The sequence below is a fragment of the Symphalangus syndactylus genome, chromosome 18 (genome assembly GCF_028878055.3).
Source record: "Symphalangus syndactylus isolate Jambi chromosome 18, NHGRI_mSymSyn1-v2.1_pri, whole genome shotgun sequence".
Classification (NCBI taxonomy): domain Eukaryota; kingdom Metazoa; phylum Chordata; class Mammalia; order Primates; family Hylobatidae; genus Symphalangus; species Symphalangus syndactylus.
In genome coordinates this window covers 13,387,657-13,410,827 of record NC_072440.2, presented here as the reverse complement: position 1 = coordinate 13,410,827, position 23,171 = coordinate 13,387,657, and the positions used below count along the sequence as shown (strand labels likewise).

General features: G+C 52.6%; 1 protein-coding gene across 11 annotated transcripts; it reads left to right on the top strand.

Moving 5' to 3' along the window:
* Positions 1 to 718: 718 nt before the first annotated feature.
* Positions 719 to 22,278, top strand: TRMU (tRNA mitochondrial 2-thiouridylase). Of its 11 annotated transcripts, none has more exons than XM_055253970.2 (11): positions 719 to 883; positions 2,804 to 2,969; positions 8,641 to 8,747; positions 11,734 to 11,856; positions 15,506 to 15,678; positions 17,183 to 17,236; positions 17,326 to 17,392; positions 18,816 to 18,916; positions 20,407 to 20,551; positions 20,950 to 21,032; positions 21,764 to 22,278. In XM_055253970.2, the coding sequence occupies exons 1-11, from the start codon at positions 802 to 804 to the stop codon at positions 21,926 to 21,928; spliced, it is 1,266 nt and encodes a 421-aa protein (XP_055109945.1). In that variant the 5' UTR covers positions 719 to 801; the 3' UTR covers positions 21,929 to 22,278. The 11 variants fall into 11 exon arrangements, with proteins under 11 accessions (XP_055109945.1, XP_055109950.2, XP_055109949.1 ...); XM_055253972.2 differs by lacking the exon at positions 719 to 883 and adding an exon at positions 971 to 1,139; XM_055253973.2 differs by lacking the exon at positions 719 to 883 and adding an exon at positions 1,193 to 1,698.
* The last annotated feature ends 893 nt before the right edge of the window (positions 22,279 to 23,171 follow it).

The window sequence follows — 23,171 nt, the reverse complement described above, 5'->3', positions numbered from 1 at the left end:
AGCCTGGCAAATATGGTGAAACCCTGTTTCTACTAAAAATACAAAAATCAGCTGGGCTTGGTGGCGGGCGCCTGTAATCCCAGCTACTAGGGAGGCTGAGGCGGGAGAATCACTTGAATCTTGGAGGTGAAGGTTGCAGTGAGATAGCGCCCACTACACTCCAGCCTGCGACAGAGCAAAACTCCATCTCAAAAAAATTAAAATTAAAATTAATACATTTTGGAGGTAAAATACTTCGATATCTTTCAGGGCCTGCCATCTGTCATGTCGGTATCCTATTGCTACGGAGAGTCCGCCTAGACAGTCTTAAGTCTGTTTTGACGTTAATGCTCGTCCGAATTCCAAAGGGAGGAGGGTCTAGTGAGGCGGGTCCCACCCGGCCTTTCCCATCAGAGCCCGAACTCGCGGTTCAGCTTCCCTCCAGGACGCCCTCGGCCGAGAGGAGGCCTCCAATGGCTGGCTGGGGGGCTTAGAATTTTATTTTTGGTTTACAGCGGAGAAGAACAGCAGAGAGGCCGGGGCGCGGGTGGGGAGGGCAAGGCGGCGGCTCCAAGAAAAGCCAGCCCCTCGCGGCCCGACAGTCTCGGCGCCCCGCGAGTCGGTGGAGCCTCAGTGGCGAGCACAGCCCGGAGCTCCGGGAACACCGCCGCCGGACAGGACAGAGGAGGGCCGGACGGAACGCGGGTGAGCGGCCGCAGCTTCCGTCCGGGCCACTAGCGCGGACCCTACGGCCGGGGCGGGGCTTCCGGCAAGGCGCGGAAGCGGCGGCAGCGGCAGGTGGAGAAGTTGAGCGGCTGGCGGATGCAAGCGGTGCGGCACGTCGTGTGCGCCGTGTCCGGCGGCGTGGACAGCGCTGTGGCCGCGCTGCTGCTGAGGCGGAGAGGTGAGGCGGCAGAGGCTCCCGCCCGCCCCCGAGCGAATGTGTCCCCGAAAACCTGTCCCCGTCCCTCGTGGCGTTGGGCAGGTCTCCTCCCTCCCTGGGCCGCTGGTTGCGCGCGGGTCGGCTGGAGGACACCCCGTCCTCTGACTTTGGTTTGGAGGCTCGTCGCCCTCCACCTGTGTAGTCGGAGGTGTGCGCGACTGCAGCTCCGACTACCTGGGAGCAGTTCCGCGCCCCTCTCCACCCGCGCCCACCCACAGTGAGAAGCCGGCGGGCCGGGGTGGGGTGGGGAGGGGAGGGTTTCTCACGGGTCTGCGGCGTCCACATTCGCCTGTGAGGACGCGGACACTGGTGAGGGGAGCTGGGATCGCCGGGCCGGAGGCCTGACCTCTGCACACGCTGTGGCCGCCGGGTGGGAGGTCCTTGTCCTCCCCACTCAGCAGACCGACAGCTGCCGTGCGGCGGGTCTGTTTGTTCAGTGTCTCCTGTGTTCTCCGCTCGCTGGAGGACAAAGTTTTCTCCAGAAGCATTTGCATTTCTTCCGGCATCTAAACGGAGCCCCACGGGTGCTTAGGATTCCTCGGGCCCAGCGCTGAAACGAGCACTTGTTTAACTTCACCTGTGTGGCTCCCCGCGGGAGGCCTCATTCACGCAGTCACGTTTGTGGAGCTCTGCTTTGCGCCATCTTTGGTTCCTGACCTTGGGCAAGTGAATTAAGCCGTCCCCTGTAAAATTCGGCTAACACCTGCCTCACGGGGTGACTGGAGGGATTAGATGACATAATACATATTGATGAGTACGTGCCCAGCATATACGAGGTACGCAGAAAACAGTAGTGGCTATTAGTTTATATTGTTAGTAACCATAGCTATTATGGTAGGTGGAGTTAAGTGCCAAAGAGAAGGGTAGGCGGACCATAAGCAGAAATAGTTGTGAGGAAGGAGAGTGGAGGAAAGCATCCTAGAGATGGAGGTGTTCAGCTGAGTCGAAAGAAGAGTAGGATGTCACTAAGCAGAGACTTGGAGGTGGAGGCGGCCCTCCCGGCAGAGTCAGCAGTGCAAGCAGAATCACAGAGGCCTGCAAGTGTTGGCTGGTTCTGGTCAGATGGAGATGGAAGGAGAGGAGCCTGGAGCACGTTTAGCCCTGATTATGGAAGATGCTATAGCAGAGGCTTCAGACTGTTAGGTAGACATTAGTCTGGTTGATCTGGGATGGGGGTGGTCTTTCGCTTGTGGTGGTGTAGTTTTGGCCAAGCTTTGTCATCAAATTTCTGTTGTTTTGGGTACTATATGAAGCCTTCCTCAGCAGTCATTTGCCCTGTCTTTCATTACATTCATCCTACCTAAAAGAACCAGCTTTCTCATACAGGGTCGGCACCTGTGTAGTTTGCTAAGGTGGTGTAGGGCTAAAGTTGGCCTTTCCAATATTTGGGTGAATATTTTGTTACAATCAAAAAGGCAGAAAATAGGTCGTAAACTAGGTGGTACAGCTCTTACAAAATATCGAAAATTTTAATTATATCTGATGACTTAGAATCTAAGTCTTAAATGGTAACTAGAAATAACTTTTGAAAAGTTCTTGTTTGATCACCGAATGGTGCTTTGAAAAATTCTGTTGAGTTTCGACTATTCCTTCGTGTATTCCACACACATGGGCTAAGCGCCTCCTGCGAGGTATTGTGCTGATACATAGATGGGGACACAAAAATGAGAAAATACCACCTCATTCATCTTGGGGACTCAGGCACCAAGATGGAAACCGGATCCCTGAAGCCACATGGCAAAGCAGGGACTGCCAGGCAGGCCAGGCACAGAGGCACAGGAGCACAGCGTGTGGGGAACTTCTCGGAGCTCAGAAATCACTGCCGTTTTACTGAAGGTTGATTTATGTATTCTCTTTAATTGACCTTCTTCCCGCCCCCAGGTTACCAGGTGACAGGGGTGTTTATGAAGAACTGGGACTCACTGGATGAACATGGGGTCTGTACTGCTGACAAAGACTGTGAAGATGCTTACAGAGTTTGCCAGATCTTAGACATCCCTTTCCATCAAGTGTCCTACGTAAAGGAGTATTGGAACGATGTGTTCAGGTGAGTGCAGGTCACAGCACAAAGGAGGCTTCCTCACACTGTGGATCCTGGCAGTGGAAGGATCGCGGTAGTCAGCCAGACAGACGCCTGTGCAGGCCAGCACTCTCCCTCCACGGTGGTGCTGAAGACTGCAGGAGGCCTCAGCCACCCTCGGGGCTGTGTTAGAGGCGAGGCCTGGACCCCACAGCACACCCAGCTCTCTCACTCCTGTCATTTTGTCACTTGCCTGAAGTCTCTTTAATGCTTTCTTGGACCTTGAGCTGTTTCTGTTGCCCAGTTAGGATAGGGGAGCTAAGGCTCAGGGCTCCCCTGGAAGGTGAGCACCAATGCCTGTGTGCTATATGGGTCGGCAATTAGGGGATTTCTGAGAAAGAGGTGATACGTGGCCTGTGCCTCTGAAAACAAGAAACAAACAAAAACTTTTCTAAAATCCAGTATAATCCCAATAATTAAGTGCTGTGTGCTAGGCGTGTGCCACATCTAGGAACATTAAGATGTCTGCACTGTGACCTGGTTCTGTAGGAGTTTGCGGTCTAGTTGGGAGGACATTATCATCACAAGAGGTGGTAGTGATGCGTGGCACGCAGGAAGTACCAGTGATGCTATCAATCACTGAACCCAGAGGAGGGAGAAATTTGCAGTGTGGAGTAATCGAGAAGGCTTCGTGGGAGAGGAGGGGTTGCAAACAAAGGAGTAGAGAAGGCACTCCAAATGGGGTAATGAGAGCAGCGTGAAGAGGAGAAGAAACGCTGATTGTGTATTTCAGGACCGTTGTAAAGTGTGGCTGGACTTTTGTTCCTGCAGTGGAAGGAGTGTAGGGCTCGTCCTCTGGTGAGCCCTGGCTGTGATGAATGTCGGGCAGTTGTCGAAGGCGTCTGACACAGCAGGCCACGTGCACGGGACAGGCTGCCCCTGCCTGAGTGGGCTTTAGGGGCAGAAAAGCCTTGGGTTGAGTCCTGACTGTAGCTTATTATATGACCTTGGGCAATTTACTTGACTTTGTTTTTTTAATTGAAAAAAATTCTTTTTTTTTCCTGCCAAAAAAGACCCAGAAGAGATACTTGACTTTTCTAAGCCTCAATTTTCTCATCTTTAAAATGAGGATAACACTGATGCCTCACAGGATTATGTAAGAATTAAGTGAGATTAGGTTCTAGTATGTATGCCTGGTATATTAGTAAGCAGTCAATAAACATAGCTGTTTTTCTTTTCTATTTTTTTTGAGACAGAGCCTCGCTCTGTTGCCCAGGCTGGAGTGCAGTGGCGTGATCTCGGCTCACTGCAACCTCTGCCTCCCAGGTTCAAGCAATTCTCATGCCTCAGCCTCCCAAGTAGCTGGGATTATAGGCATGCACCACCATGCCCGGATAATTTTTGTATTTTTAGTAGAGACAGGGTTTCGCCATGTTGGCCAGGCTAGTCTCAAACTCCTGACCTCAGAAGATCCACTCGTCTCAGCCTCGCAAAGTGCTAGGATTACAGGCGTGAGCCACCACGCCAGCCCGCTATTTTTATTTTCATTATTAAAAAGATGAGTCGGGGAGCTAAGCTATGAGGACGCAAAGGCATAAAAATGATATAATGGACTCTGGGGTGAGGGATAAAAGACTACACATCGGGTACAATGTCCACTGCTTGGGTGATGGGTACACCAAAATCTCAGAAGTCACCACTGAAGAACTTATCCATGTGACCAAACACCACCTGTTCCCCAAAAACCATTGAAATAACAATAAAACGAAATTTAGAGAGATTAAGTAAATTGACTGTGGTCACCTAGATAATCAGCCGAAGAGCTTGAATATGAACCCTCTGTGACTCTATGCTATAACATATGGGTGTCGTATATATTAACAACATGGACAAAACTGGGGCTGAATTTTCCTGGGGAAAGTTATCTGTAGAACGCATGATAAATGCATTAAAAACTTACCTGTAGAACGCATGATAAATGCATTAAAAACTTACCTGTAGAACGCATGATAAATGCATTAAAAACTTACCTGTAGAATGCATGATAAATGCATTAAAAACTTACCTGTAGAACGCATGATAAATGCATTAAAAACTTACCTGTAGAACGCATGATAAATGCATTAAAAACTTATCTGTAGAATGCATGATAAATGCATTAAAAACTTACCTGTAGAACGCATGATAAATGCATTAAAAACTTCTGCAGTTTTCTCGGGGACATAAGAAAAAAAAAGCCAAATCTAGGATAAATCTGGGAGAAGACCAAAGCCAGAGAGTCTCAGGGAGTGCTGTTGCTGGAGATTTGGACTTCATGGGGAGGGAGTGTGGGAGTGGAAGGTGAGGGCTGGCTTGTTGGACCCAGAGGACAAGTCCACCGGGCAGTAGATCTGAGGTGCTTGTTCAACAGACCTGGACCGAGGTCTGGGGGCAGCTCTGGAATCTGCTTTAATAAGCACTTCAGCTGTGCTGGTGGTGGGGGGTTGTCAGGGTCTTTCTTTGAGAAAAGGTGTGATGAGGCTTAGGGACTGATGTATGTGGGAGACCAGAGAGGAGAGGAGTCAGCAGTAGTTTCAAGATCAAGGCTGGGTGGCTGGGGAAAGCCGGTTTAGGGGATTCCTCATGAGTACTGTAGAGTTTGAGGTGACAACAGGGAATCCAAGTGAGCTTACACTTCACCTGCTAGCACAGCTTTTGCAGAATGTATGAGTGGATGTGATTTTTGAAGTTTAGCTCAGCTGAGGCCAGATAGGAAGAGTGACTTGAATACTGTGGCAAATTAGGAGTGGAGCTGGGATTAAAACCCAGAATTAGGAGCGGAGCTGGGATTAAAACCCAGAGTTAGGAGCGGAGCTGGGATTAAAACCCAGAATTAGGAGTGGAGCTGGGATTAAAACCTAGCTTTTCAGGCCAGTGCTTGCTGCCACCTTCTGGCGCTGCTTGATAGGGACTGAGAGAAGGAGGCGGCCGGGTAGAGTCTTTTCCCATCTCTGGGGCTGCCCCCGAGCTCGCCCCAGGCTCCAGCCAGCCTGCCCTCTGTCCTCTCCCAGTACAGCTGCCCGTGGAGGCATTGGTCTTTCCGCCGAACACTTACTTCTCGAGTAGGGCTCTCTAGCTCCGAAATTTCCTTTGCATTCTTTCATTCAAGACCCACTGGGCTTCATGGATCAGAGTCCAGATATGTTTTAGCTGCTGAGTCTTTTAAATCTCTGTCTCCCAAAGCACATGAAAGGCTTCTCTTCTTTCCAGTGAGAGAAGAGGCTGGGCTACTCCATTGTTTTTGCTAATGCCAAAACACACGCCTTCCTGTCTGCTGTTTAGGAAAGGGCTAATAGTATGTCTTTTCAGAAACTGATTTAAATGTTCAGCCTCTTCAACATTTATTGATGAGTGTGATATAGAAAGTTTGTTGGGTCTAGGACATAGACACAGATTGCACCTTAAGTAGTTTATAGTTTAATGAGCTTCCTGATAACTTTCTAATAATTAAAGAAAATGGAAAGAGTGTAATAATATCAAGTGTTGTTGCAAATGTGGAAAAACATGAGTTTTTATGAACTTCTAGGGGGAGCGAGAAGTAGGAAAACAGTTTAGTGCCTGCTAAAGTGGAAGATATCCAAGGAACCTCTGACCCTGTGCAGATCCGTGATCTGTCTGCATAACACAACCCTCTTGATCAGCATTGGTTTTTTTTAACACTTGTTGATTAATAGAGAGTTTTAGGTTAAATGAAAAAAATCACTTATACCAAAAATACACCCATTTTTAAACTCCCAAAATAGGCATCATAACGCTCTTGAAGTGAATCCTCGAAGACTATGAAATTCTTGCTAAGTTTTGCTGGTATCATGGTATTTTTTTCCCACGTTCAGTCAGTCTGTTAGAGCAGAAGTTCACTGAGTTAGGATAGCCTGATCCACTTTAAGCACCCAAGAGTTTGCTAGTTCTCAGAAGTGTGTGTTTGTCACGTGAGGATAGTATTTTTGGTATATTTGCCCAGTGACCCAGCATCCCAGGCTGAGATTGCAGAATGGCTCATGGAGCCCTTGTGTAGGGAAGCCTCTGACTGTGGTTCTCCTCTGTTCTCATCACGGCAGTCATCCTCACAGAAGAAGGCTTCTGTGACAAAGGTGTGGGGGGTCTTCTCCATACACCAGGCAGTGGACACCAACTGGGTGTCCTCTGATTCAGTTCCGGTATCATCTACCTGGAGATAGTGCTGGATCCCAAAGGTTGGGGGTTCAGTCTCCAAGACAGACTCCCCCCACAACAGCAGTTGAAAAGTATGGGCCTCTAGAACTTACGACCAACTGGCTTCCAGTTGGGATTCCCATAACTTCCTCTTTGGGTTCAATTATTAATAATTTGCTGGAGTGGTTCACAGAACTCAGAAAATCATTTACATTTACCGGTTTATTATAAAGGTTGTTGCAAAGGATACAGATGAAGAGACGGGTGGGGTGAGGTGTGGGGAAAGGGTCATGGAGTGTCCACACCCTCCCTGGGGACCACCCTCCAGGAGCCTCCACAAGTGTAGCTGTGCAGAAGCTCTCTGAACCCAGTACTCCTGGGTTTTTATGGAGGCTTCATGACATCGCCATTCCTTCCCCCAGGATATAGAGTGGGACTGTCTCTGGGGGAGGGTCTTAAAAGACCCACAGTCAGAAAGGTAGACGCTTGTAATCCTAGCACTTTAGGAGGCTGAGGCAGGAGAACTGCTTGAGGCCTGGAGTTCAGTATCAGCCTGGGCAACATGGCAAGACCTCATCTCTACAAAAAAAGGAAACGATGCAGTGGGCCAGGTGCGGTGGCTCACACCTCTAATCCCAGCATTTTGGGAGGCCGAGGCGGGCAGATCACTTGAGGCCAGGAGTTGGAGACCAGCCTGGCCAACATGGTGAAACCCCGTCTCTACTAAAAATATAAAAATTAGCCGGGCATGGTGCTATGCGCCTGTAATCACAGCTACTCGGAAGACTGAGGTGGGAGAATCGCTTGAACCAGGGAGGCAAAGGTTGCAGTGAGCCGAGATCACACCACTGCACTCTAGGCTGGATGACACAGCAAGACTCCGTCTCAAAAGAAAAAAAGGAAAGCTGCAATGAAAGGAGGGCAGGAGGTCACAGGCCCGACCCTGAGGGCTACCGCACCCAGCATGACAGCAAAGGACTAACGGGCGAGGTCAGAGGCCCATCCCTGAGGCCCACCGCACCCAGCATGACAACAAAAAAATAACAGGGACTATGGGAGTTACAAGCCAGAAACTGTGGATGAAAGCCAACACACAGCATAGCACCACAGCTCTGCAGTGGAAGTCTAGAGGATTTCATTTCCACTGTCACTCAGGCATCTTCTCTTCCTCACCTAAGCCCTGCTGTGTTGGAGGAGTCCCAGAGGTGGGGGTTTAGTGAGACCCTCACGGCCACTCCCCACTCCTGACCCCATAAGCCCTGTGAGCCTACACAGAGACGGTGGCTCCTGAACTGTAGTGGCAGAGAATAACACCTTGTCACGTGGCCCATGCAGCAGGTTATAAACAGATGTTCGATGACTGAAGCTCTCCTGTTTTGCAGAAAATTAGTTTTGGTATGACAAGGAGAAATTCTACATTAAACAAGCAATTTAGTGAGCTTTTTTTGTTTTTTTTTTTTGAGGAATGTTTCACACTTGGAACTGAAGTCATTTTCTTTTATTCTAGTGATTTTTTGAATGAGTATGAAAAAGGAAGGACTCCCAATCCTGACATAGTTTGCAACAAGCACATCAAATTCAGTTGCTTTTTTCATTATGCTGTGGATAATCTTGGTAAGTAATTTGGGTTTAAAAGATTTTTTTTTCAAAGACAGGGTCTCGCTCTGTCACCCAGGCTGGATTACAGTGCTGCGATCATGACTCACTGCAGCCTCGACCTCCTGGGCTCAAGAGATTCTCCCACCCCAGGCTCCTGAGTAGCTTGGACCACAGGCGTGTCACCATGGTGGCTAATTTTTTGTGGAGATGGTGTCACAACTGTATTGCCCAGGCTGGTCTCAGACTCCTGGCCTTAAGCAGTCCTCCTGCCTCGGCCTTCCAAAGTGCTGAGATTACAAGCGTGAGCCCCTGTGCCTAGCCTGTTTCTTCTTGTGGAACCTCCTGATACTGAATTGCTTGCTTAGACCACCTCTTGATGTCTGTGGCTATGCTTTATGAATTTTAGGTTCTTCTTCCTGTCCCCTGCCATTGGGGTCACCATAACGAGTTTCTGAAGTTCTGGCTCGGGCTTCTTGGTTTGCTCTGTCCCACTGCAGCTCACCCTGTTGTGTGTGGCTACGAGATACCATTGTAAGCCAGGGGCCCAGTAGTGTCGGCACTTTCAGCAATGATGTAGATTAGGCTTGCAGATTCAATATATGAGCAACCTAAAGCTGAGTTGATGATGATGATGAAAGTTAGTTTGTGGAGTTAGGAATAAACAAATGCCTACAAAAACAACAAAAAAAGAAAAATCTTAAATTTCAACACTGGGCTCACACCAAAAACATGAAACTTAATAGAGATAAATGCAAAGTTTGCTAACTAGGTTCAGTAATTCTCCTAGGACAAGATTGGAAAGACCTAGCTTGGTTGCCATTGAATGTGCAGAAAATCTGGGGGATTTAGGTGCCCCCGCCAAGCTGACTGAGCCAGTAGCGTGATGTCTTTTGTCAAAGCCAGCACAGATGGAGCTCACCTTGATGATCATAGAGTGTCTAGGAAGGGGTGATGCGTACCCTGTGGTCCGTCCTGGTTAGACCATATTAGTTATTCAGGAAAACAGTGATAGACTGATAGAATGTGAATTGATTTTTATTTTCAGGGTATCCGGAAATATGTCCTCCCTGAACTGTTGAAATTACTTTGGGTCATAGTGGCAGTGGTCAAGTGTGTGAGTTAGGATGACATTCTTTGTGTGACACCAGCGGACAGAGTTAGGACTGGCAGGAGAAAGAGTTTCCTGGGGTGGAGGCGCAGGCAGCTGTTCAGGAAGGGAAGGCTTGCCTTTGGAGAGCACTAAGCTCTCTGTCACGAAAGCTTTTTAGGGAGCCCCTAGGTGGCCGGCTGCCAGGCACGCTGTGGAAGGAACTTCTGCAGTGAATGTTTCTACACCTGGAAGAAAGGCATGAACCGTGCAACACAGGATGAGAGGACATGACGCCCAGACTTCTGAACTCACCGCGCTTCTCAGAGGCATCCTGCGCTTTTTCTAGTATAAGTGCTGTTCTTTAAGGACATAGATGTAAAGTGGATTGTTTTCTCTATGAGAAACTCAGTCAAGATGAGATCATGTGTTTCTAAAGTGCCTTTTTCAGGTCGTTAATATGCAGCAGCTAATTCTTGCTGTGTCTTGTTTACATTGAGCTAGTGTGGTTGGTCCAGGATGGAATCCATTTTGCTGCACCTTTCATAAAACTCTCTTGCAATACCAAATATCTGTAATTTCTTGTTTTTTTGAGATGGAGTCTCACACTGTCTCCCAGGCTGGAGTGCAGTGGTGCGATCTCGGCTTACTGCAACCTCCACCTCCTGAGTTCAAGCAATTCTCCTGCCTCAGCCTCCCAAGTAGCTGGGATTACAGGTGCCCACCAACGTGTCTAGCTAATTTTTGTACTTTTTTTGTAGAGACGGGGTTTCATCATGTTGGCCAGGCTGGTCTCAAACTCCTGACCTCAAGTGATCCACCCATATTGGCCTAAAAGTGCTGGGATGACAGGCGTGAGCCGCCGCGCCCGGCCCAAATATCTGGAATTTTTACACAAACGGTTCTGGACTCGTATGCACCTTGTTAGGCTCTTTGGCTTTGTGTAATATGAAAAGAAGAAACAGTTTGCTGGATGAGTCTTCACTCTGATGAAAATAATACATATTTATTACAGAAAATTTAAAAGAGGAGAAACGACACCTATAATTTCCCTCTCAGAATCAAAGGAATAGACCTGAGATTTTTCTTCAACTGTTTCTGTACAGTAAAACCCGTGGAATCATGGTGTTACATCCTCGCCCTGCTGAACACTGCCAGGCATTTTCCTGTGTTAGTAAACATTCTCTGTAAGGACCCCCCGTTGTTATGGCAGTGCATTGTCATTCACTTCACATTCTCCCAGTGTTGAACATTTTGGTTCATTTTTTTTTTTCTTCTGAGACAGCATCTTGCTCTGTTGCCCAGACTAGAGTGCTGTGGTGCAATCTCGGCTTCCTGCAGTCTCGACCTCCCGGGTTGAAGCAATCCTCCCACCTCAGCCTCCCAAGTGGCTGGGACAACAGGTGTGCCCCACCACACCTGGCTAATTTTTGTATTTTTTGTAGAGGTGGGATTTCACCACGTTGCCCAGGCTGGTCTTGAACTCCTGAGCACAAGCACTCATCTGCCCGCCTCGGCCTTCCAGAGTGCTAGGATTACAGGCATGAGCCACCACACCTGGCCTCCCTTAGTATTATCACAAACCCTGAAATGAATATTTTGTGTTTAAATCTTTCTGTGCATTTCAGACTGTTTCCTTAAGCCAGAAATTAACTTTGGAAAGGCTCTTAAAGGTGCAATAACACTTTAAGTAGCAAGGTTGTATCAGCTTAAGAGTTCAAGGCTGCTTGTTTGATGGAATTGGATGTGTGCCTCTGTTCTCTAGGATCTCTGTGTTTGGGTGCAGGGTGGATTGTGCAGCCCCTCAGCCTAAGATTTAGGGTCTATACTCTTCTTTTGTGCCTTGGTTTATGCTGATCAAGGCCTGCAAGTATGAGTCTAAAACCCAATCCTTGTGTTCTAAAAACCTCACAGGGGCAGATGCCATTGCCACAGGTCACTACGCGAGAACTTCACTGGAAGATGAAGAAGTCTTTCAGCAGAAGCACATTAAGAAGCCAGAAGGGCTTTTCAGAAATCGATTTGAAGTTAGAAATGGTAAGTGAACGTGCCCAGGTCAGAGCTGAATTCTTGTGAACAGAGTGGAATCTTTTGAGGAATGACAGTGGGTTGTGCCTGAGGATCACTGCCACCCCTCCCTCTGTGCTCCAGAGTAGCTTGTATGGGATTCATATTTGAAAAGGTGCAGTTACCAGGAGGACATTTTCCCAGAGGGCCTGTGATTGGGTAGTAAACAGTGTCCCTGCCGGCCATGGTGAGGGCTGGTGGGAAATGACATCAGATACTGATAATCCAGCTCTTGACACTGTGTGTTGGTGATTTGAATGTTCCAAAAATATCTGGGTAAATACTTGATAGTGATAATTGGGGTGCTGTCAGTCTAGCCAAGGCCCTGTACTTAGCAACACATTCTCAAGGGCGTGCGCTTCAGGCAGACTTTTAATGTGCTGTGAGCACAGGATCTGCTGTGGATCGCATAGGCTCAGGCGTGCGGTTCAGGCAGACTTTTAATGTGCTGTGAGCATGGGATCTGCTGTGGATCTCATTGGCTCAGCAGTCAGGCTTTGTAGCCTTATTTACACAATAGTTCATGCGTGTTAGGGAGCCAAGTTTCACCTTTCTAGAAAAAAGTCAACAGCAGACAGTGAGCTGGGAAGCTGCTGGCTTGTCCTGGTGTACATCTGTGTGTAGAAAAAAGGAATTCCCTCTATTGAGTGAAAAACCAAGTGGAGCTCAGAGCCGTGTTTCTGCAGGGAGCGTCCATCAGTGGGGGACCCCTGAAGGGCAGCATTGCTCCTCTGTCCAGAAGTTGGAGGGAGCTTTGTCCCGCCATCTGGGGAATAGGGGTCTCTGGGGCTGGGGCAGGGCTTCACATACACACATTTCTTTTTAAATTATTATTATTTTTTATTTTTTTGAGAGAGGATCTCTGTCAACCAGGCTGGAGTACAGTGGCCCGATCTTGGCTCACTGCAGCCTCCACCTCCTGGGCTCAAGTGATCCTCCCACCTCGGCCTCTCAAAGTGTTGGGATTACAGGTGTGAGCCCACCAAGCCCGGCCTCACACGTTTCACATCGCTCCTCTTAGCAGTCCATGAGGTGTGTGCTCTCATCCCGTTTCACAGATGAGGAAACCAAGGCCCAGATGAAGCCATCTGACCTGGGTCCCTCGGGTGGCAGAGCTGGATTTTAGTGCACTTCCGCTCACTCCCCAGCCCCTGCTGCTTCTGCTGGGTCAGACCCCAGCTGAGTTGACTTTCTTCAGTCTTGCTGAGCCCATCCTGAAAGCTGCAGTGATGGGGCGGGGCTGTGCTTGGTCAAGGGAGCCCTGAGTGTGCCAACAGTCGTCTGCCGCCCTCTGTTCCCTCCTCTCCTTCCTTCCTTATGCCAGAAGGTGATCAGGTAACTGTACTGACTTGAGCCCAGAGAAGAGCAGCCCTCTCCCGTAAGACAGCCCCCCATTTCAGGAAGACATGGGTTTGAATGCAGATAAGACAGCCCCCCATTTCAGGAAGACATGGGTTTGAATGCAGAGTCCTGCCACTTGGGAACTCCAGGGTGGAATTCACCAAGTAATTGTGCATTTACGGGGCCTGAGGAGATGGAGGGTTAATTTCCATGTTGAATAGATGCGCCTGCTTACCTCCTAGAACACTGTGTGCCCTGCAGAGCCATCGACCTTTATTATAGGCCACGTGCCCTCGGAAACTTGTGATAGTACTGATGGATGCGTTCTGTTGAGTGCATTTGGCATGAGGGAGTTCTGATGGTGCCACAGTGTCTTGGCCTTCACTGTGTTTTGTAGGCACACTCAAGGTTTCTATTTCATTCTTCAGTTGTCCTGGCCCAGCCTGGGTCTCTGGGGAGAGCACCTGCAGGGGCAGTGGACGGCCTGGGCTCAGGGTCGGTCAGCACCTGAGACCGGCACTCCTAGGCCTGGCCTGTGACTGGGCCGATTTTCCCCCACACAGCGTGCTACCACTGGCCTGGCAGAGCCAGCACGGGAGCCGGTGTGTCAGTGAGGCTCCAGCACAGGCAGCCTCCTCCCAATGTTGTTCATTCCTTTCTGTGCTTTTCCTCTACAGCAGTTCAGTTAGGGTTGCCTGCTTGCTTTTTTGAAAATCATGGATTTTTAGTTTGTTTTAAAATGACTCAGAACTAGCAGAAAATGCAAATGGCTCCTAGTTTTCTGAGGCTTTTACACACATGCAGTGTTTGACTGCAGTTAGTTTGGGATTGCAAGCGGACTCTGAGGCCAGGTGCGGTGGCTCATGCCTGTAATCCCAGCACTTTGGGAAGCCAAGGCAGGTGGATCATGAGGTCAGGAGTTCCAGACCAGCCTGGCCAACATGGTGAAACCCCGTCTCTACTACAAATACAAAAAAAAATTAGCCGAGCATGGTCTCACGGGCCTGTAGTCCCAGCTACTCTGGAGGCTGAGACAGGAGAATCACTTGAACCCAGGAGGCAGAGATGGCTATGAGCCAAGATCCGCCACTGCACTCCAGCCTGGGCGACAGAGTGAGACTCCATCTCAAGAGAAAAAAAAAAAAAAAAGTGGACTCTGGAAAGTGCTCTGCTTCCGTGGCGACTGGTCGGCTGAACTTGGTCTCACTTGTCACTCAGTTCTGCTGTTTGTACCTGCCAAGTAAGGGAGTGGGACTCGGGAGGCTGGGCAGCCTCTAGCCCCGCCGCCTCCACCTGCATCACTTTGGGCGAGTCATATGTAATGAACTGGGCCTGTTCCAGTTTCCCCTCTGTAATGTGGGGAGAATTCTCCCTCTCATGGCTAACATGGGAATCAGCAGGTGGAAAACACTAGCTACACAGAGTGTGTGCTGTACACGTGGCTCTGCCAAGCCAGGAAGGGTACGTGTGCTGCCTGACCGTTAACGGCACGTGGCGTGCTCTGAGTGTAACTCGAAAGGAGAAGTTTATGAGAAAGATTGAAAGAAGCCAGAAAACTGACGTTCGTCTTAGTTTTTTGCCATTGATCATTGAACTTGAAAGTGGAGAGCTGGACAGTTGTAAGCCAGGTTTACTCACACTTCTGCTCCGTTGCCTTAAAGCCAGAAATAGTTCTTTACAATCACGTAGGGAATGTCAGAGGAACTGCAGGGGCACCTAACAGATGTCAGCCAAGACTCTAAACAAAAGACGTTTTTACCAAGAAAGCTAATGCGTTCACAGGGCGCTGCTGGAGGCATGTGCTGGCCGCCGGGCAGTGAACCTGGAAAGTGTTGAGTCCTTGAAACCACTGTGGCACAAACACATCCTGTGGTTGTTGGAAGAAGGCACAGCTGACACTGTATCAGTGGAATTTTCTGCCAGCAGCTAGCTTACTCCATTTTCCAAGATTTGGCTGAATTTATTTTAGGTGTTTTGTTTTTTTTTTCTTATCACTTGAGAACATTTTTTCATGTGATGTTTCATCTTTGAAAATATTATAATCTGAAGTATAAGCTGGAATAATTTCTTTGTCATATAAAGTCCTTGTTTTTTTTTGGAGGTGCGCATTTTTCTCACATTAACCCCAGTGGCGGTCTTTCCCCTAGTAGTTGCTATTGAGTGTTGATGTCTGCTTCAGACAGACTAGGGGTAGTCTAAGTGAACAGAAGGACATTGTTGAAAGTGAAGTATCACTATTTTTATTCCTGCAACGTCTTTTGTTCTTTATTCTTGGCAGCGGTAAAACTCCTCCAGGCAGCTGACAGCTTTAAAGACCAGACCTTCTTTCTCAGCCAGGTTTCCCAGGATGCCCTGAGGAGAACCATCTTCCCTCTGGGGGGATTAACGAAAGCGTTCGTAAAGAAAATCGCTGCTGAGAATAGACTTCATCATGTGCTTCAGAAGAAAGAGGTACGAGTGAGCAGTTTCCTTTGATTAGTGCCTGTTTCCCTTTCCCGACTGCACGGCACGGAGCAGCTGGGCCTGTGGGTCCGGCACCACTTCCCCTTCTCCGGGGGAACATCAAAGGCGGACCTCGGAGCAGTAGATGGAGGAGTTTGCTCAGGCGCACCGTACAGGGCTCTGCTGACATCCGGGAGCAATCTATACGAGACTCCTTGCTTTTTTCCTCTCCTCTGCCCCTGTGTGGTAGGCAGCTTTCCCCACAGCCTTAGCAGCTGGTGGGGTGCTCTTGGGATGGCCTGCCTGCCAGGTGAGTGCCAGGCAGTGTGATGCAGCCCCGAGACCCCTGGAGGGGCAGGTGCTGTGCCGCCGTCTGTGCACTGATGTGTCCTATCACCCACTCGTTCGGTGCCATCTATTCCAGGCGCTGTGCTGCTGGGCTGTGAGGAAGTGGTGATGCACACACAGTTCCATCTTTGCCTCCATGGAGCCCACCCACGAGTGAGGGACACAGACAGGATGCCAATCAGTATAAACCTAGAAAATGTCTACGGAGGGAGGTGTAGGACCCTGGGTGGGAAGCACCAGTGGGGTCTGAGAGTAGGGAATGGAGATGCCAAAAATGGCCTCAAAAGAAGTCACATGGAACCTGAGACCTGAAGGATGAGAGGATCCAGTGTCCCAGAGAGGGCTGGGAAAGTCCAGATGAGGGAATGGCAGTGCAAAGGCCTTGAGGCGAGGAGAAGCCAGGGAGCCGCTGTGGGGGTGCCTGCCTGTAGCCCCAGCTCCTCGGGAGGATCGAGTGCGCCCAGGAGTTTGAGGACAGCCTGGGCAGCACAGCGAAACTCGTCTCAAAAAGAGAGACCCCGGAGTGTTGGCGGAACTAGGATGAAGCCCATGGGAGGGCCTTGGGGATGGAGGGCGAGGGCGCTGCGGGATGAGCCTCGCCTCTTCAGGGGCCAGTGCGGTGGGAGCTGTCGCTCCTTCGTGTCTCTTCCTGGTAATGGAAACGGCCACACCTTTCATCAGAGCCATCTTCCCTGATGCAGCCCCTCATGGGGCCACGGTAGATGTGCTTGAGGGAGGGGCCTCTCTCCTCTGACTCCCCTGGAGCCCTGCCCTAAGGCCTTAGCTTCAGGCCTGGCTTTCCTGCTACCTGCCCCTTCTCTGGTCCCTGTCTCTCCCCCACTTCTCACAGGACAGTGGCCTGAAGGACCTGATCGGGTTCTGCTTTCTTCCCCGGGGCAGCTGGTGTGAGGTTCTGCCGCGCAGGGTCAGACCCTGCGGGCCGAGACAATGAGGCGTTCCCTAAGGTTCTGGCGTCATGTGCGCTGGCTGTGACTGGCAGCTGAGGGTGCCGGTGGGCAGCCGGGCCCCTACCCTGGGAGCAAAGTGTGGGGTGAGGCCAGGAGGCCCCGGGGCCTGCTCAGGATGTCTGGGTACAGTGGGCCAGACTGGGTACTGGGCCACCCCCACTTCTGGTCCTCTCACAGCTGCCGTCTTCTCATTTCAGAGCATGGGCATGTGTTTCATCGGGAAGAGGAATTTTGAACATTTCCTTCTTCAGGTGAGTGCTCGTCTTTGACACAAAGAGATGGGGCTCCGTGTCTGCCCTGGGCCCAGATCTCCGTCAGTGATGAAATGTTTGTTTTCCAGTATTTGCAGCCTCGACCTGGTCACTTTATTTCCATAGAAGACAATAAGGTTCTGGGAACACATAAAGGTGAGGTGCAGACTCTGCCACTTGTCATCTGAAATGCCTCAAGCTGTGGAGTTTCAGCTCTGGGAGACTAGACCAGGGTTCCCGTCATCCCTTCCGTAGAAGGCTCTGTGGGGTGGCCGGGGGTAGGCAGGCATGGCCTAGGGTGGAACAGTTGCCTTGATGATGGCTGTGTGCATTTCAAGATGTGGCCTCAGCTGAAATGCTGGAGTTCGTGAAAAGCGCACCTCTGACTTGGAGGACTATACTCTGTGAGTTATGTATCAAGTCCCTGTAAAAAGAATGATTTCCTTCCTGTGTAAGGAAAATGTTAAACTACACAAAACTCCACTCTGATTCCGGGAGTAAGGTGGACGTCACGGCATGGTTTGAATGATTAAGGACCACATGCAGCGATGGGATCAGGTGTCCCGCGCTGGCCGGAGTGCTGCTCACTCATGTGCAGACCCTTACTGCGGTGAGGCCTGCGTGAGCCTATGCTGTGCCTGGTGTCAGGGGACACGGTCCGAGTTAGTCACCAGTGTGCAGTCCTGCTGTGGGGACAGAGTGTGGCCATTGTTGGGTTAGTACAGTGGCGGGGATGTGCCTGCCGGCATGATGCCATCAGGCAGGTCTTGACGCAGCGCAGGCCTGAGCTGTGGGACTGGTCAGGAGAGCCAGGCTGCAGCGCGGGTGTCGGGCGTCTCGCAGTGAATTGCACTTGGAGATCTTCCACCTCTTGTGGAGGGGAGAGGGCAAGCGGAGCCGGGGCTAGGCATTCCTGAGACAGGCCGAGGTGACAGCCTTGCTTGGGACAGAACTGCCAGACAGGACTGCCCATGTGTCTGCCAGCCCTGGCCCCAGCGGGAACCAGTTGGATGACTCATGGTTTCCACCTGCAGTTCACTGAAGAAGGCCGCAGGCCCAGGCCACGTGGTAAACTCATGAGGTTCTCTCTGCCTGTGTGCACCACTGCAGGGGAGGGAGGCAGTGAGTTTGCCATCTGCTCTGTGACATTGTGAGGGTGCACAGAGCGGCTGGGCGTAGCCCTGATGCAGTTACTGCATTAGATGGACACTGTTAGACGCATAGCTATGTCATGGGCTCAGCAAGAAGGGCCCCTGGTGTCACACAGGGCACCCAGCCACATCCTGGGCCTAGGGTCAGGGGTTCCTACAGCTGGAACCTGCACCTTCTGGGGTATAAGGTACCTTCTCAGTGGCCACTGCATCCCAAGTCCAGCCCAGGCCTGGACAGTGATGAGATGTGCCCAGGTGCTTGGTCAGGGCTGGCTTATGGGAGTTGGAAAATCATATCTTCCTAGTGAGCTACACCATTGCTGGGCCTGCTCTGGGCTGCCCTCCCAGCATCTGCCTTCATGATGAGAGGCGTGACATGTGGGATGGAACTTGCTGCCCAGCCTCTTGGAGAAACTGTCTTTCTGTAGGTTGGTTCCTGTATACCTTGGGCCAGAGAGCAAACATAGGTGGCCTGAGAGAGCCCTGGTACGTGGTGGAGAAGGACAGCGTCAAGGGGGACGTGTTTGTGGTGAGTGGGCCGGCCTCTGAGACAGCACTGGAACTGGTTCTGGCAGGGCCAGCAGTGCTTATGGACCAGGGCTTGAGAAGGCCTCCAGCAGCCGTGGCTTCCTGGAGGCTGTGACTAACTCTCTTCCTGTCCTTGGTCCCCTGCCTTCCTACTGCATCCTCCTGGGACTGGCCATGGTGGCAGGAGAGTTTTAAGGTATTCATTAGGCTCTGTTGTGTACTGGCCTCTTAATCATCACTGAACCCCGATACACAGATACAGTTTCTCCAATTTTGCGAAAGAGGAGAGGGAGACCCAGAGCTTGTGGCTTATCTGGTGGAGAGGGCATGGCCTCAGTGCCAAGGACGGTGCCCGCCGTGGTAGGATCCAGTGAGTTGTTGTCAGGCAGGTGCAGATGGCCAAGCCAGGATCAAACCAAGCCTTCCACCACAGTGGGGCCCCTATCACTGTGACCCTGGCCTCAAAGCGGGGCCGCTCAGTGGCGGCAAGCTCACTCCACCTTCAGGGGACCTTGCCAGTGTCTGGAGGCATTTTTGGTTGTCACAGCTTGGGTGGAAAGGCAAGGGCACGGGTGCTGCTGCATCTGTGGGTCAGGCCGGGGACGCTGCCGGCCATGTTCAGCACAGCCTCTTCCCTGAATGACCCAGCCTCCACCTTGGCGCGCAGAGCGGAGAAGGCCCACTCTCAGCGCCCTGGCTGCTGGCTCCTGGTCTGGCATGAATGCTGGGGTGCCTTCTCTTAGACACAGGCCCCACCCACCGATTCTAAGACATCTCCTTACTAGGAAGACCTGTGGGGTGAAAAGCCTGGCTGTGAATGAATTAAATAATCTAGATTTCAGTTTGCTATGAGAAGACCAGAAGGGTTAACCAATGGCCTCCTGTCCCTAGACGGGGCTCGATGCCTGCTTAGAACCCAAAGCCCTTAACTTCATGCTCCTCGTCCTGCTTCAGGGGCGAGGCTTGGTGCAATCCCAGGAGGTGCCAGGTCTCATTGGCCCGAGGCCATGGGTGGGTGACAGGGAGCAGGGGCCTCAGAACCAACCTAGGGTGTCTGGTGTCCCCCAGACCAGGGCCAGTCCCAGGGCACCTGCGAGAAGCCTTTCTCCTCAGCCGTTTGGTGTGTGGAGGAATTCCTGGGGTGGCCTTGAGAGAAAAGCCCATGGTGTGGCTGGCCCGTGTCCCTGCGAATAGAAAAACCAGTCCTCGAGGGTGGCTGTGCTGGTGCAGGTGGAGGGCCTGAGTCAGACTTGAACCTGCAGCATTCAGTGTCATGGGCTCAGATCTCACCCCTGCCTCTGGTGTGGTACTTCCTTCCTGGGCCTTAGTCTCCTCGTCTGTAAAATGGGGATTCAAAGGCCCGGCAGGTGATGAGATGAATTTCTGTGGGTGGAACACTTCAAGCAGTGCCGGCACTATTACCTGTGTGTGTGCTGGTAGGACTGGGTGAGGTGCCCCTCGGCGTCCCCACCTTCGCATTCCACTCTGCAGGCCCCCCGGACAGACCACCCGGCCCTGTACAGGGACCTGCTGAGGACCAGCCGCGTGCACTGGATCACGGAGGAGCCTCCCGCAGCACTGGTCCGGGACAAGATGATGGAGTGCCACTTCCGATTCTACCACCAGATGGCACTAGGTGACTGACGGGAGGGCTCCTGAGGACGGGTCCCTTGAAGCTGAGCTTCCTGAGGCCAGATTTGGGCCAGAGATGGGAGACCCTGGGGTAGGAAAGTCCCGTTGCGGAGATTATTTGGAGATTATTCGGAACTCCGGTGTCCTGTGCCTGCCCTGAGTGAGGCCTGGAGGTGCTGGGAGCAGACACAGGCAGGCCCCAGTGTGTTGGGCTGAAGCAAGTGTGTACACTGCCCCGCAGTGTCCTGCTGCGCCCAGGGCCCGGGCTAGTGCCCTGCCCTTCCCCTCTTAGCAGGAGTTCTTGACCCCGTGGGCTGGTGCTCCTTTTTTCCTGGGGGCCCGAGGCCTGAGGTCGAGCAGGCAAGGCCTGTGCCCCTCCAAGGGTCCCTCTCTTCTACCCAGTGCCCTGTGTGCTGACCCTCAATCAAGATGGCACCGTGTGGGTGACAGCTGCGCAGGCTGTGCGTGCCCTTGCCACAGGACAGGTGCGTGGGGTGTGGGGGGTGAGCCCAGGGAGGACTGCACTCTGCACCCTGCCAGGGCACCCGGGTTACAGAGGAAGGGGCTGAGGCCCAGGAGTAGGGTGTACTCGGGTCACACAGCTGGTGAGGACAGTGCCACCAGCCCTGCCCTAGGGGCTCCTCCCGCAGTGACAACTGTGAGAGGATTTCCACTCTGATGTCACCAACCAGCCAGTTCCTGCCCGGGCCCTAGAAGCGAGGACAGAAAATGGAAGGGACGTGAGGACTGTGCTCAAAAGAGGCAGAGGGTCGGGGCCCCTGTGTGCTGAGTGTGTAGGAGCTCCGAGGATGGGCGCCTGACGTGTGCAGGCCTGAGGGCTCTCCAGGGGCAGGTGGCGGGAGGGTACCTGGGGTGAGGGGAGCGGAAGCATCCTCTGGCTGCCACCATGCTGCCTCGTGTCACAGCTCCACATTCCCAAGGGCTGCAGAGACCTGCCAGTCCCTGGAGTCCCAGGAGAGGCCCCTGTGACTGTCCCACTCAGGGGGGGGTAGCCTGAAGACCCTCCCTAGTGAAGCCGCTGGGTGCCCCAGGCCTGTCCTCTCCTGTTCAGCAGCAGCAAAATCCTGCTTCCCTGGGAGCTCAGTGCCTGGCGCTCCGAGCACAGGCCAAGCCCCATAGGGGACCACTCTGCCCCTGCCTGCCCTGGGCTGGCTCCCTGTGGCACCCCTGATGCCAGGGTCTCTCTCCCCCACAGTTTGCTGTGTTCTACAAGGGGGACGAGTGCCTGGGCAGCGGGAAGATCCTGCGGCTGGGACCGTCTGCCTACATGCTCCAGAAGGGCCAGCGCAGAGCTGGGGTGGCCACCAAGAGCCCCAGTGACGGCCCAGAAGATGGCCCAGGCCTAAGTCCCTTGCTCTGACAGAGATGGAGCTGCTAGAAGGAACCTGGAGAGCAGGACCCAGGGCTGGGTGGCTGGTGAGCAGTCCAGATCCCCAAGGGCCAGCTTGCTGCTGCCCAAAGCAGAGGAAGCCGGGCTGGCCGAGGGTCCGAAAAGCCCACAGGGGCCCGGCGAGCCCCAGGAAGAGCCTCACCTCCAGGCTGGGCCTCACCTCCAGGCTGGGGCTCTGGCTGCCGGAGCATCTGCTGGCTGGTGGGGTGGCCCGAGTTCCCCTTCACCGCCCCCAGGGAGGGTTTCCCACCTCAGAGCACACCGAGGGGACCTACAGAGGGGGCTGCAGGGACAACATGGAATAAACATTATTTCAAGGACATGGAGTCTGATTGCTGCCTCCACTGGCGGCGAGGGGCCTCCACATCACTGACCCCCTGGTTTGGAAGGGCAGGTGGACTGCAGACGCAGCCACAGCAACTTGCGTACCTCTCCCTGAGGTCCCAGCTGCTCCATCCTCGGCCCCCGTATCCCTGCTGCTCCACCCTGAGGGCTGGGGTCCCTGGTCCTGGACGCTGACTGGTGTCCTCGGCTCCCTTCCTCTTGCTGGGCTGGAGCCTTAGCGTGTTGTTGGTGCCTCGAGACAGGTTCCTGCGGGGACCAGAGGTGCATTCCCCTTCTCTGGGTGAGAAGGTTCCAGAGGCAGCCAGGTGGGGCGTGGAGGGCCTTGCCCAGATGTCCCAAGTTCTTGCTGGTGCGTCAGGGTGGGGGCTGCCATGGGGCCCACTGTCCATCCTGACCCCTCCTCCCATCTCCCCAGTGGGTGTCCCCTGACCTGGGGCACCCTTCCTTCTAGCCTAGGCCCCCACGCAGCGGGGAGTGTCCTGAGGGTGAGGAGTGGGCCAGAACCCTGCAGGCCAGGTGAGGAAACGGGGCCTAAGGTGGAGCCGCGGCCCTTGCTGGGCTGGGGCAGGGAGGTGGGAGGTGGGGGGTGCGGGGTCAGTGCTGCCCTGGCCAGGGGCAGGCCCCAGCTCTACCAGGCAGGCAGAGCGCTGGCCAGTGGGACCAGACAGGCCCCTGGAGATTCTCGGCCCAGCTGGGCACGGAGGCCGAGCTAAAGGGCTGCCTTGTTCTGCCGGCTCAGCCCAGCACGGAGCCTCCCTGGGCTCAGGGGTTCCCTGATTTATGGCTGTGGCCAGCTCCAACCTGGGAACTGAGGGTGGGAGAGACCCTGCGGTGCCTACTGCTCTGCCCTAGGTGAACCCTCCCAGGC

Bases quoted from the DNA above. Each gene is read 5' to 3' on its own strand.
- TRMU (XM_055253970.2), top strand. From the start codon at position 802: ATGCAAGCGGTGCGGCACGTCGTGTGCGCCGTGTCCGGCGGCGTGGAC. The intron at 15,679-17,182 runs GTACGAGTGAGC...TTCTCATTTCAG, and splicing joins ATGTGCTTCAGAAGAAAGAG to AGCATGGGCATGTGTTTCAT. The intron at 18,917-20,406 runs GTGAGTGGGCCG...TCCACTCTGCAG, and splicing joins TCAAGGGGGACGTGTTTGTG to GCCCCCCGGACAGACCACCC.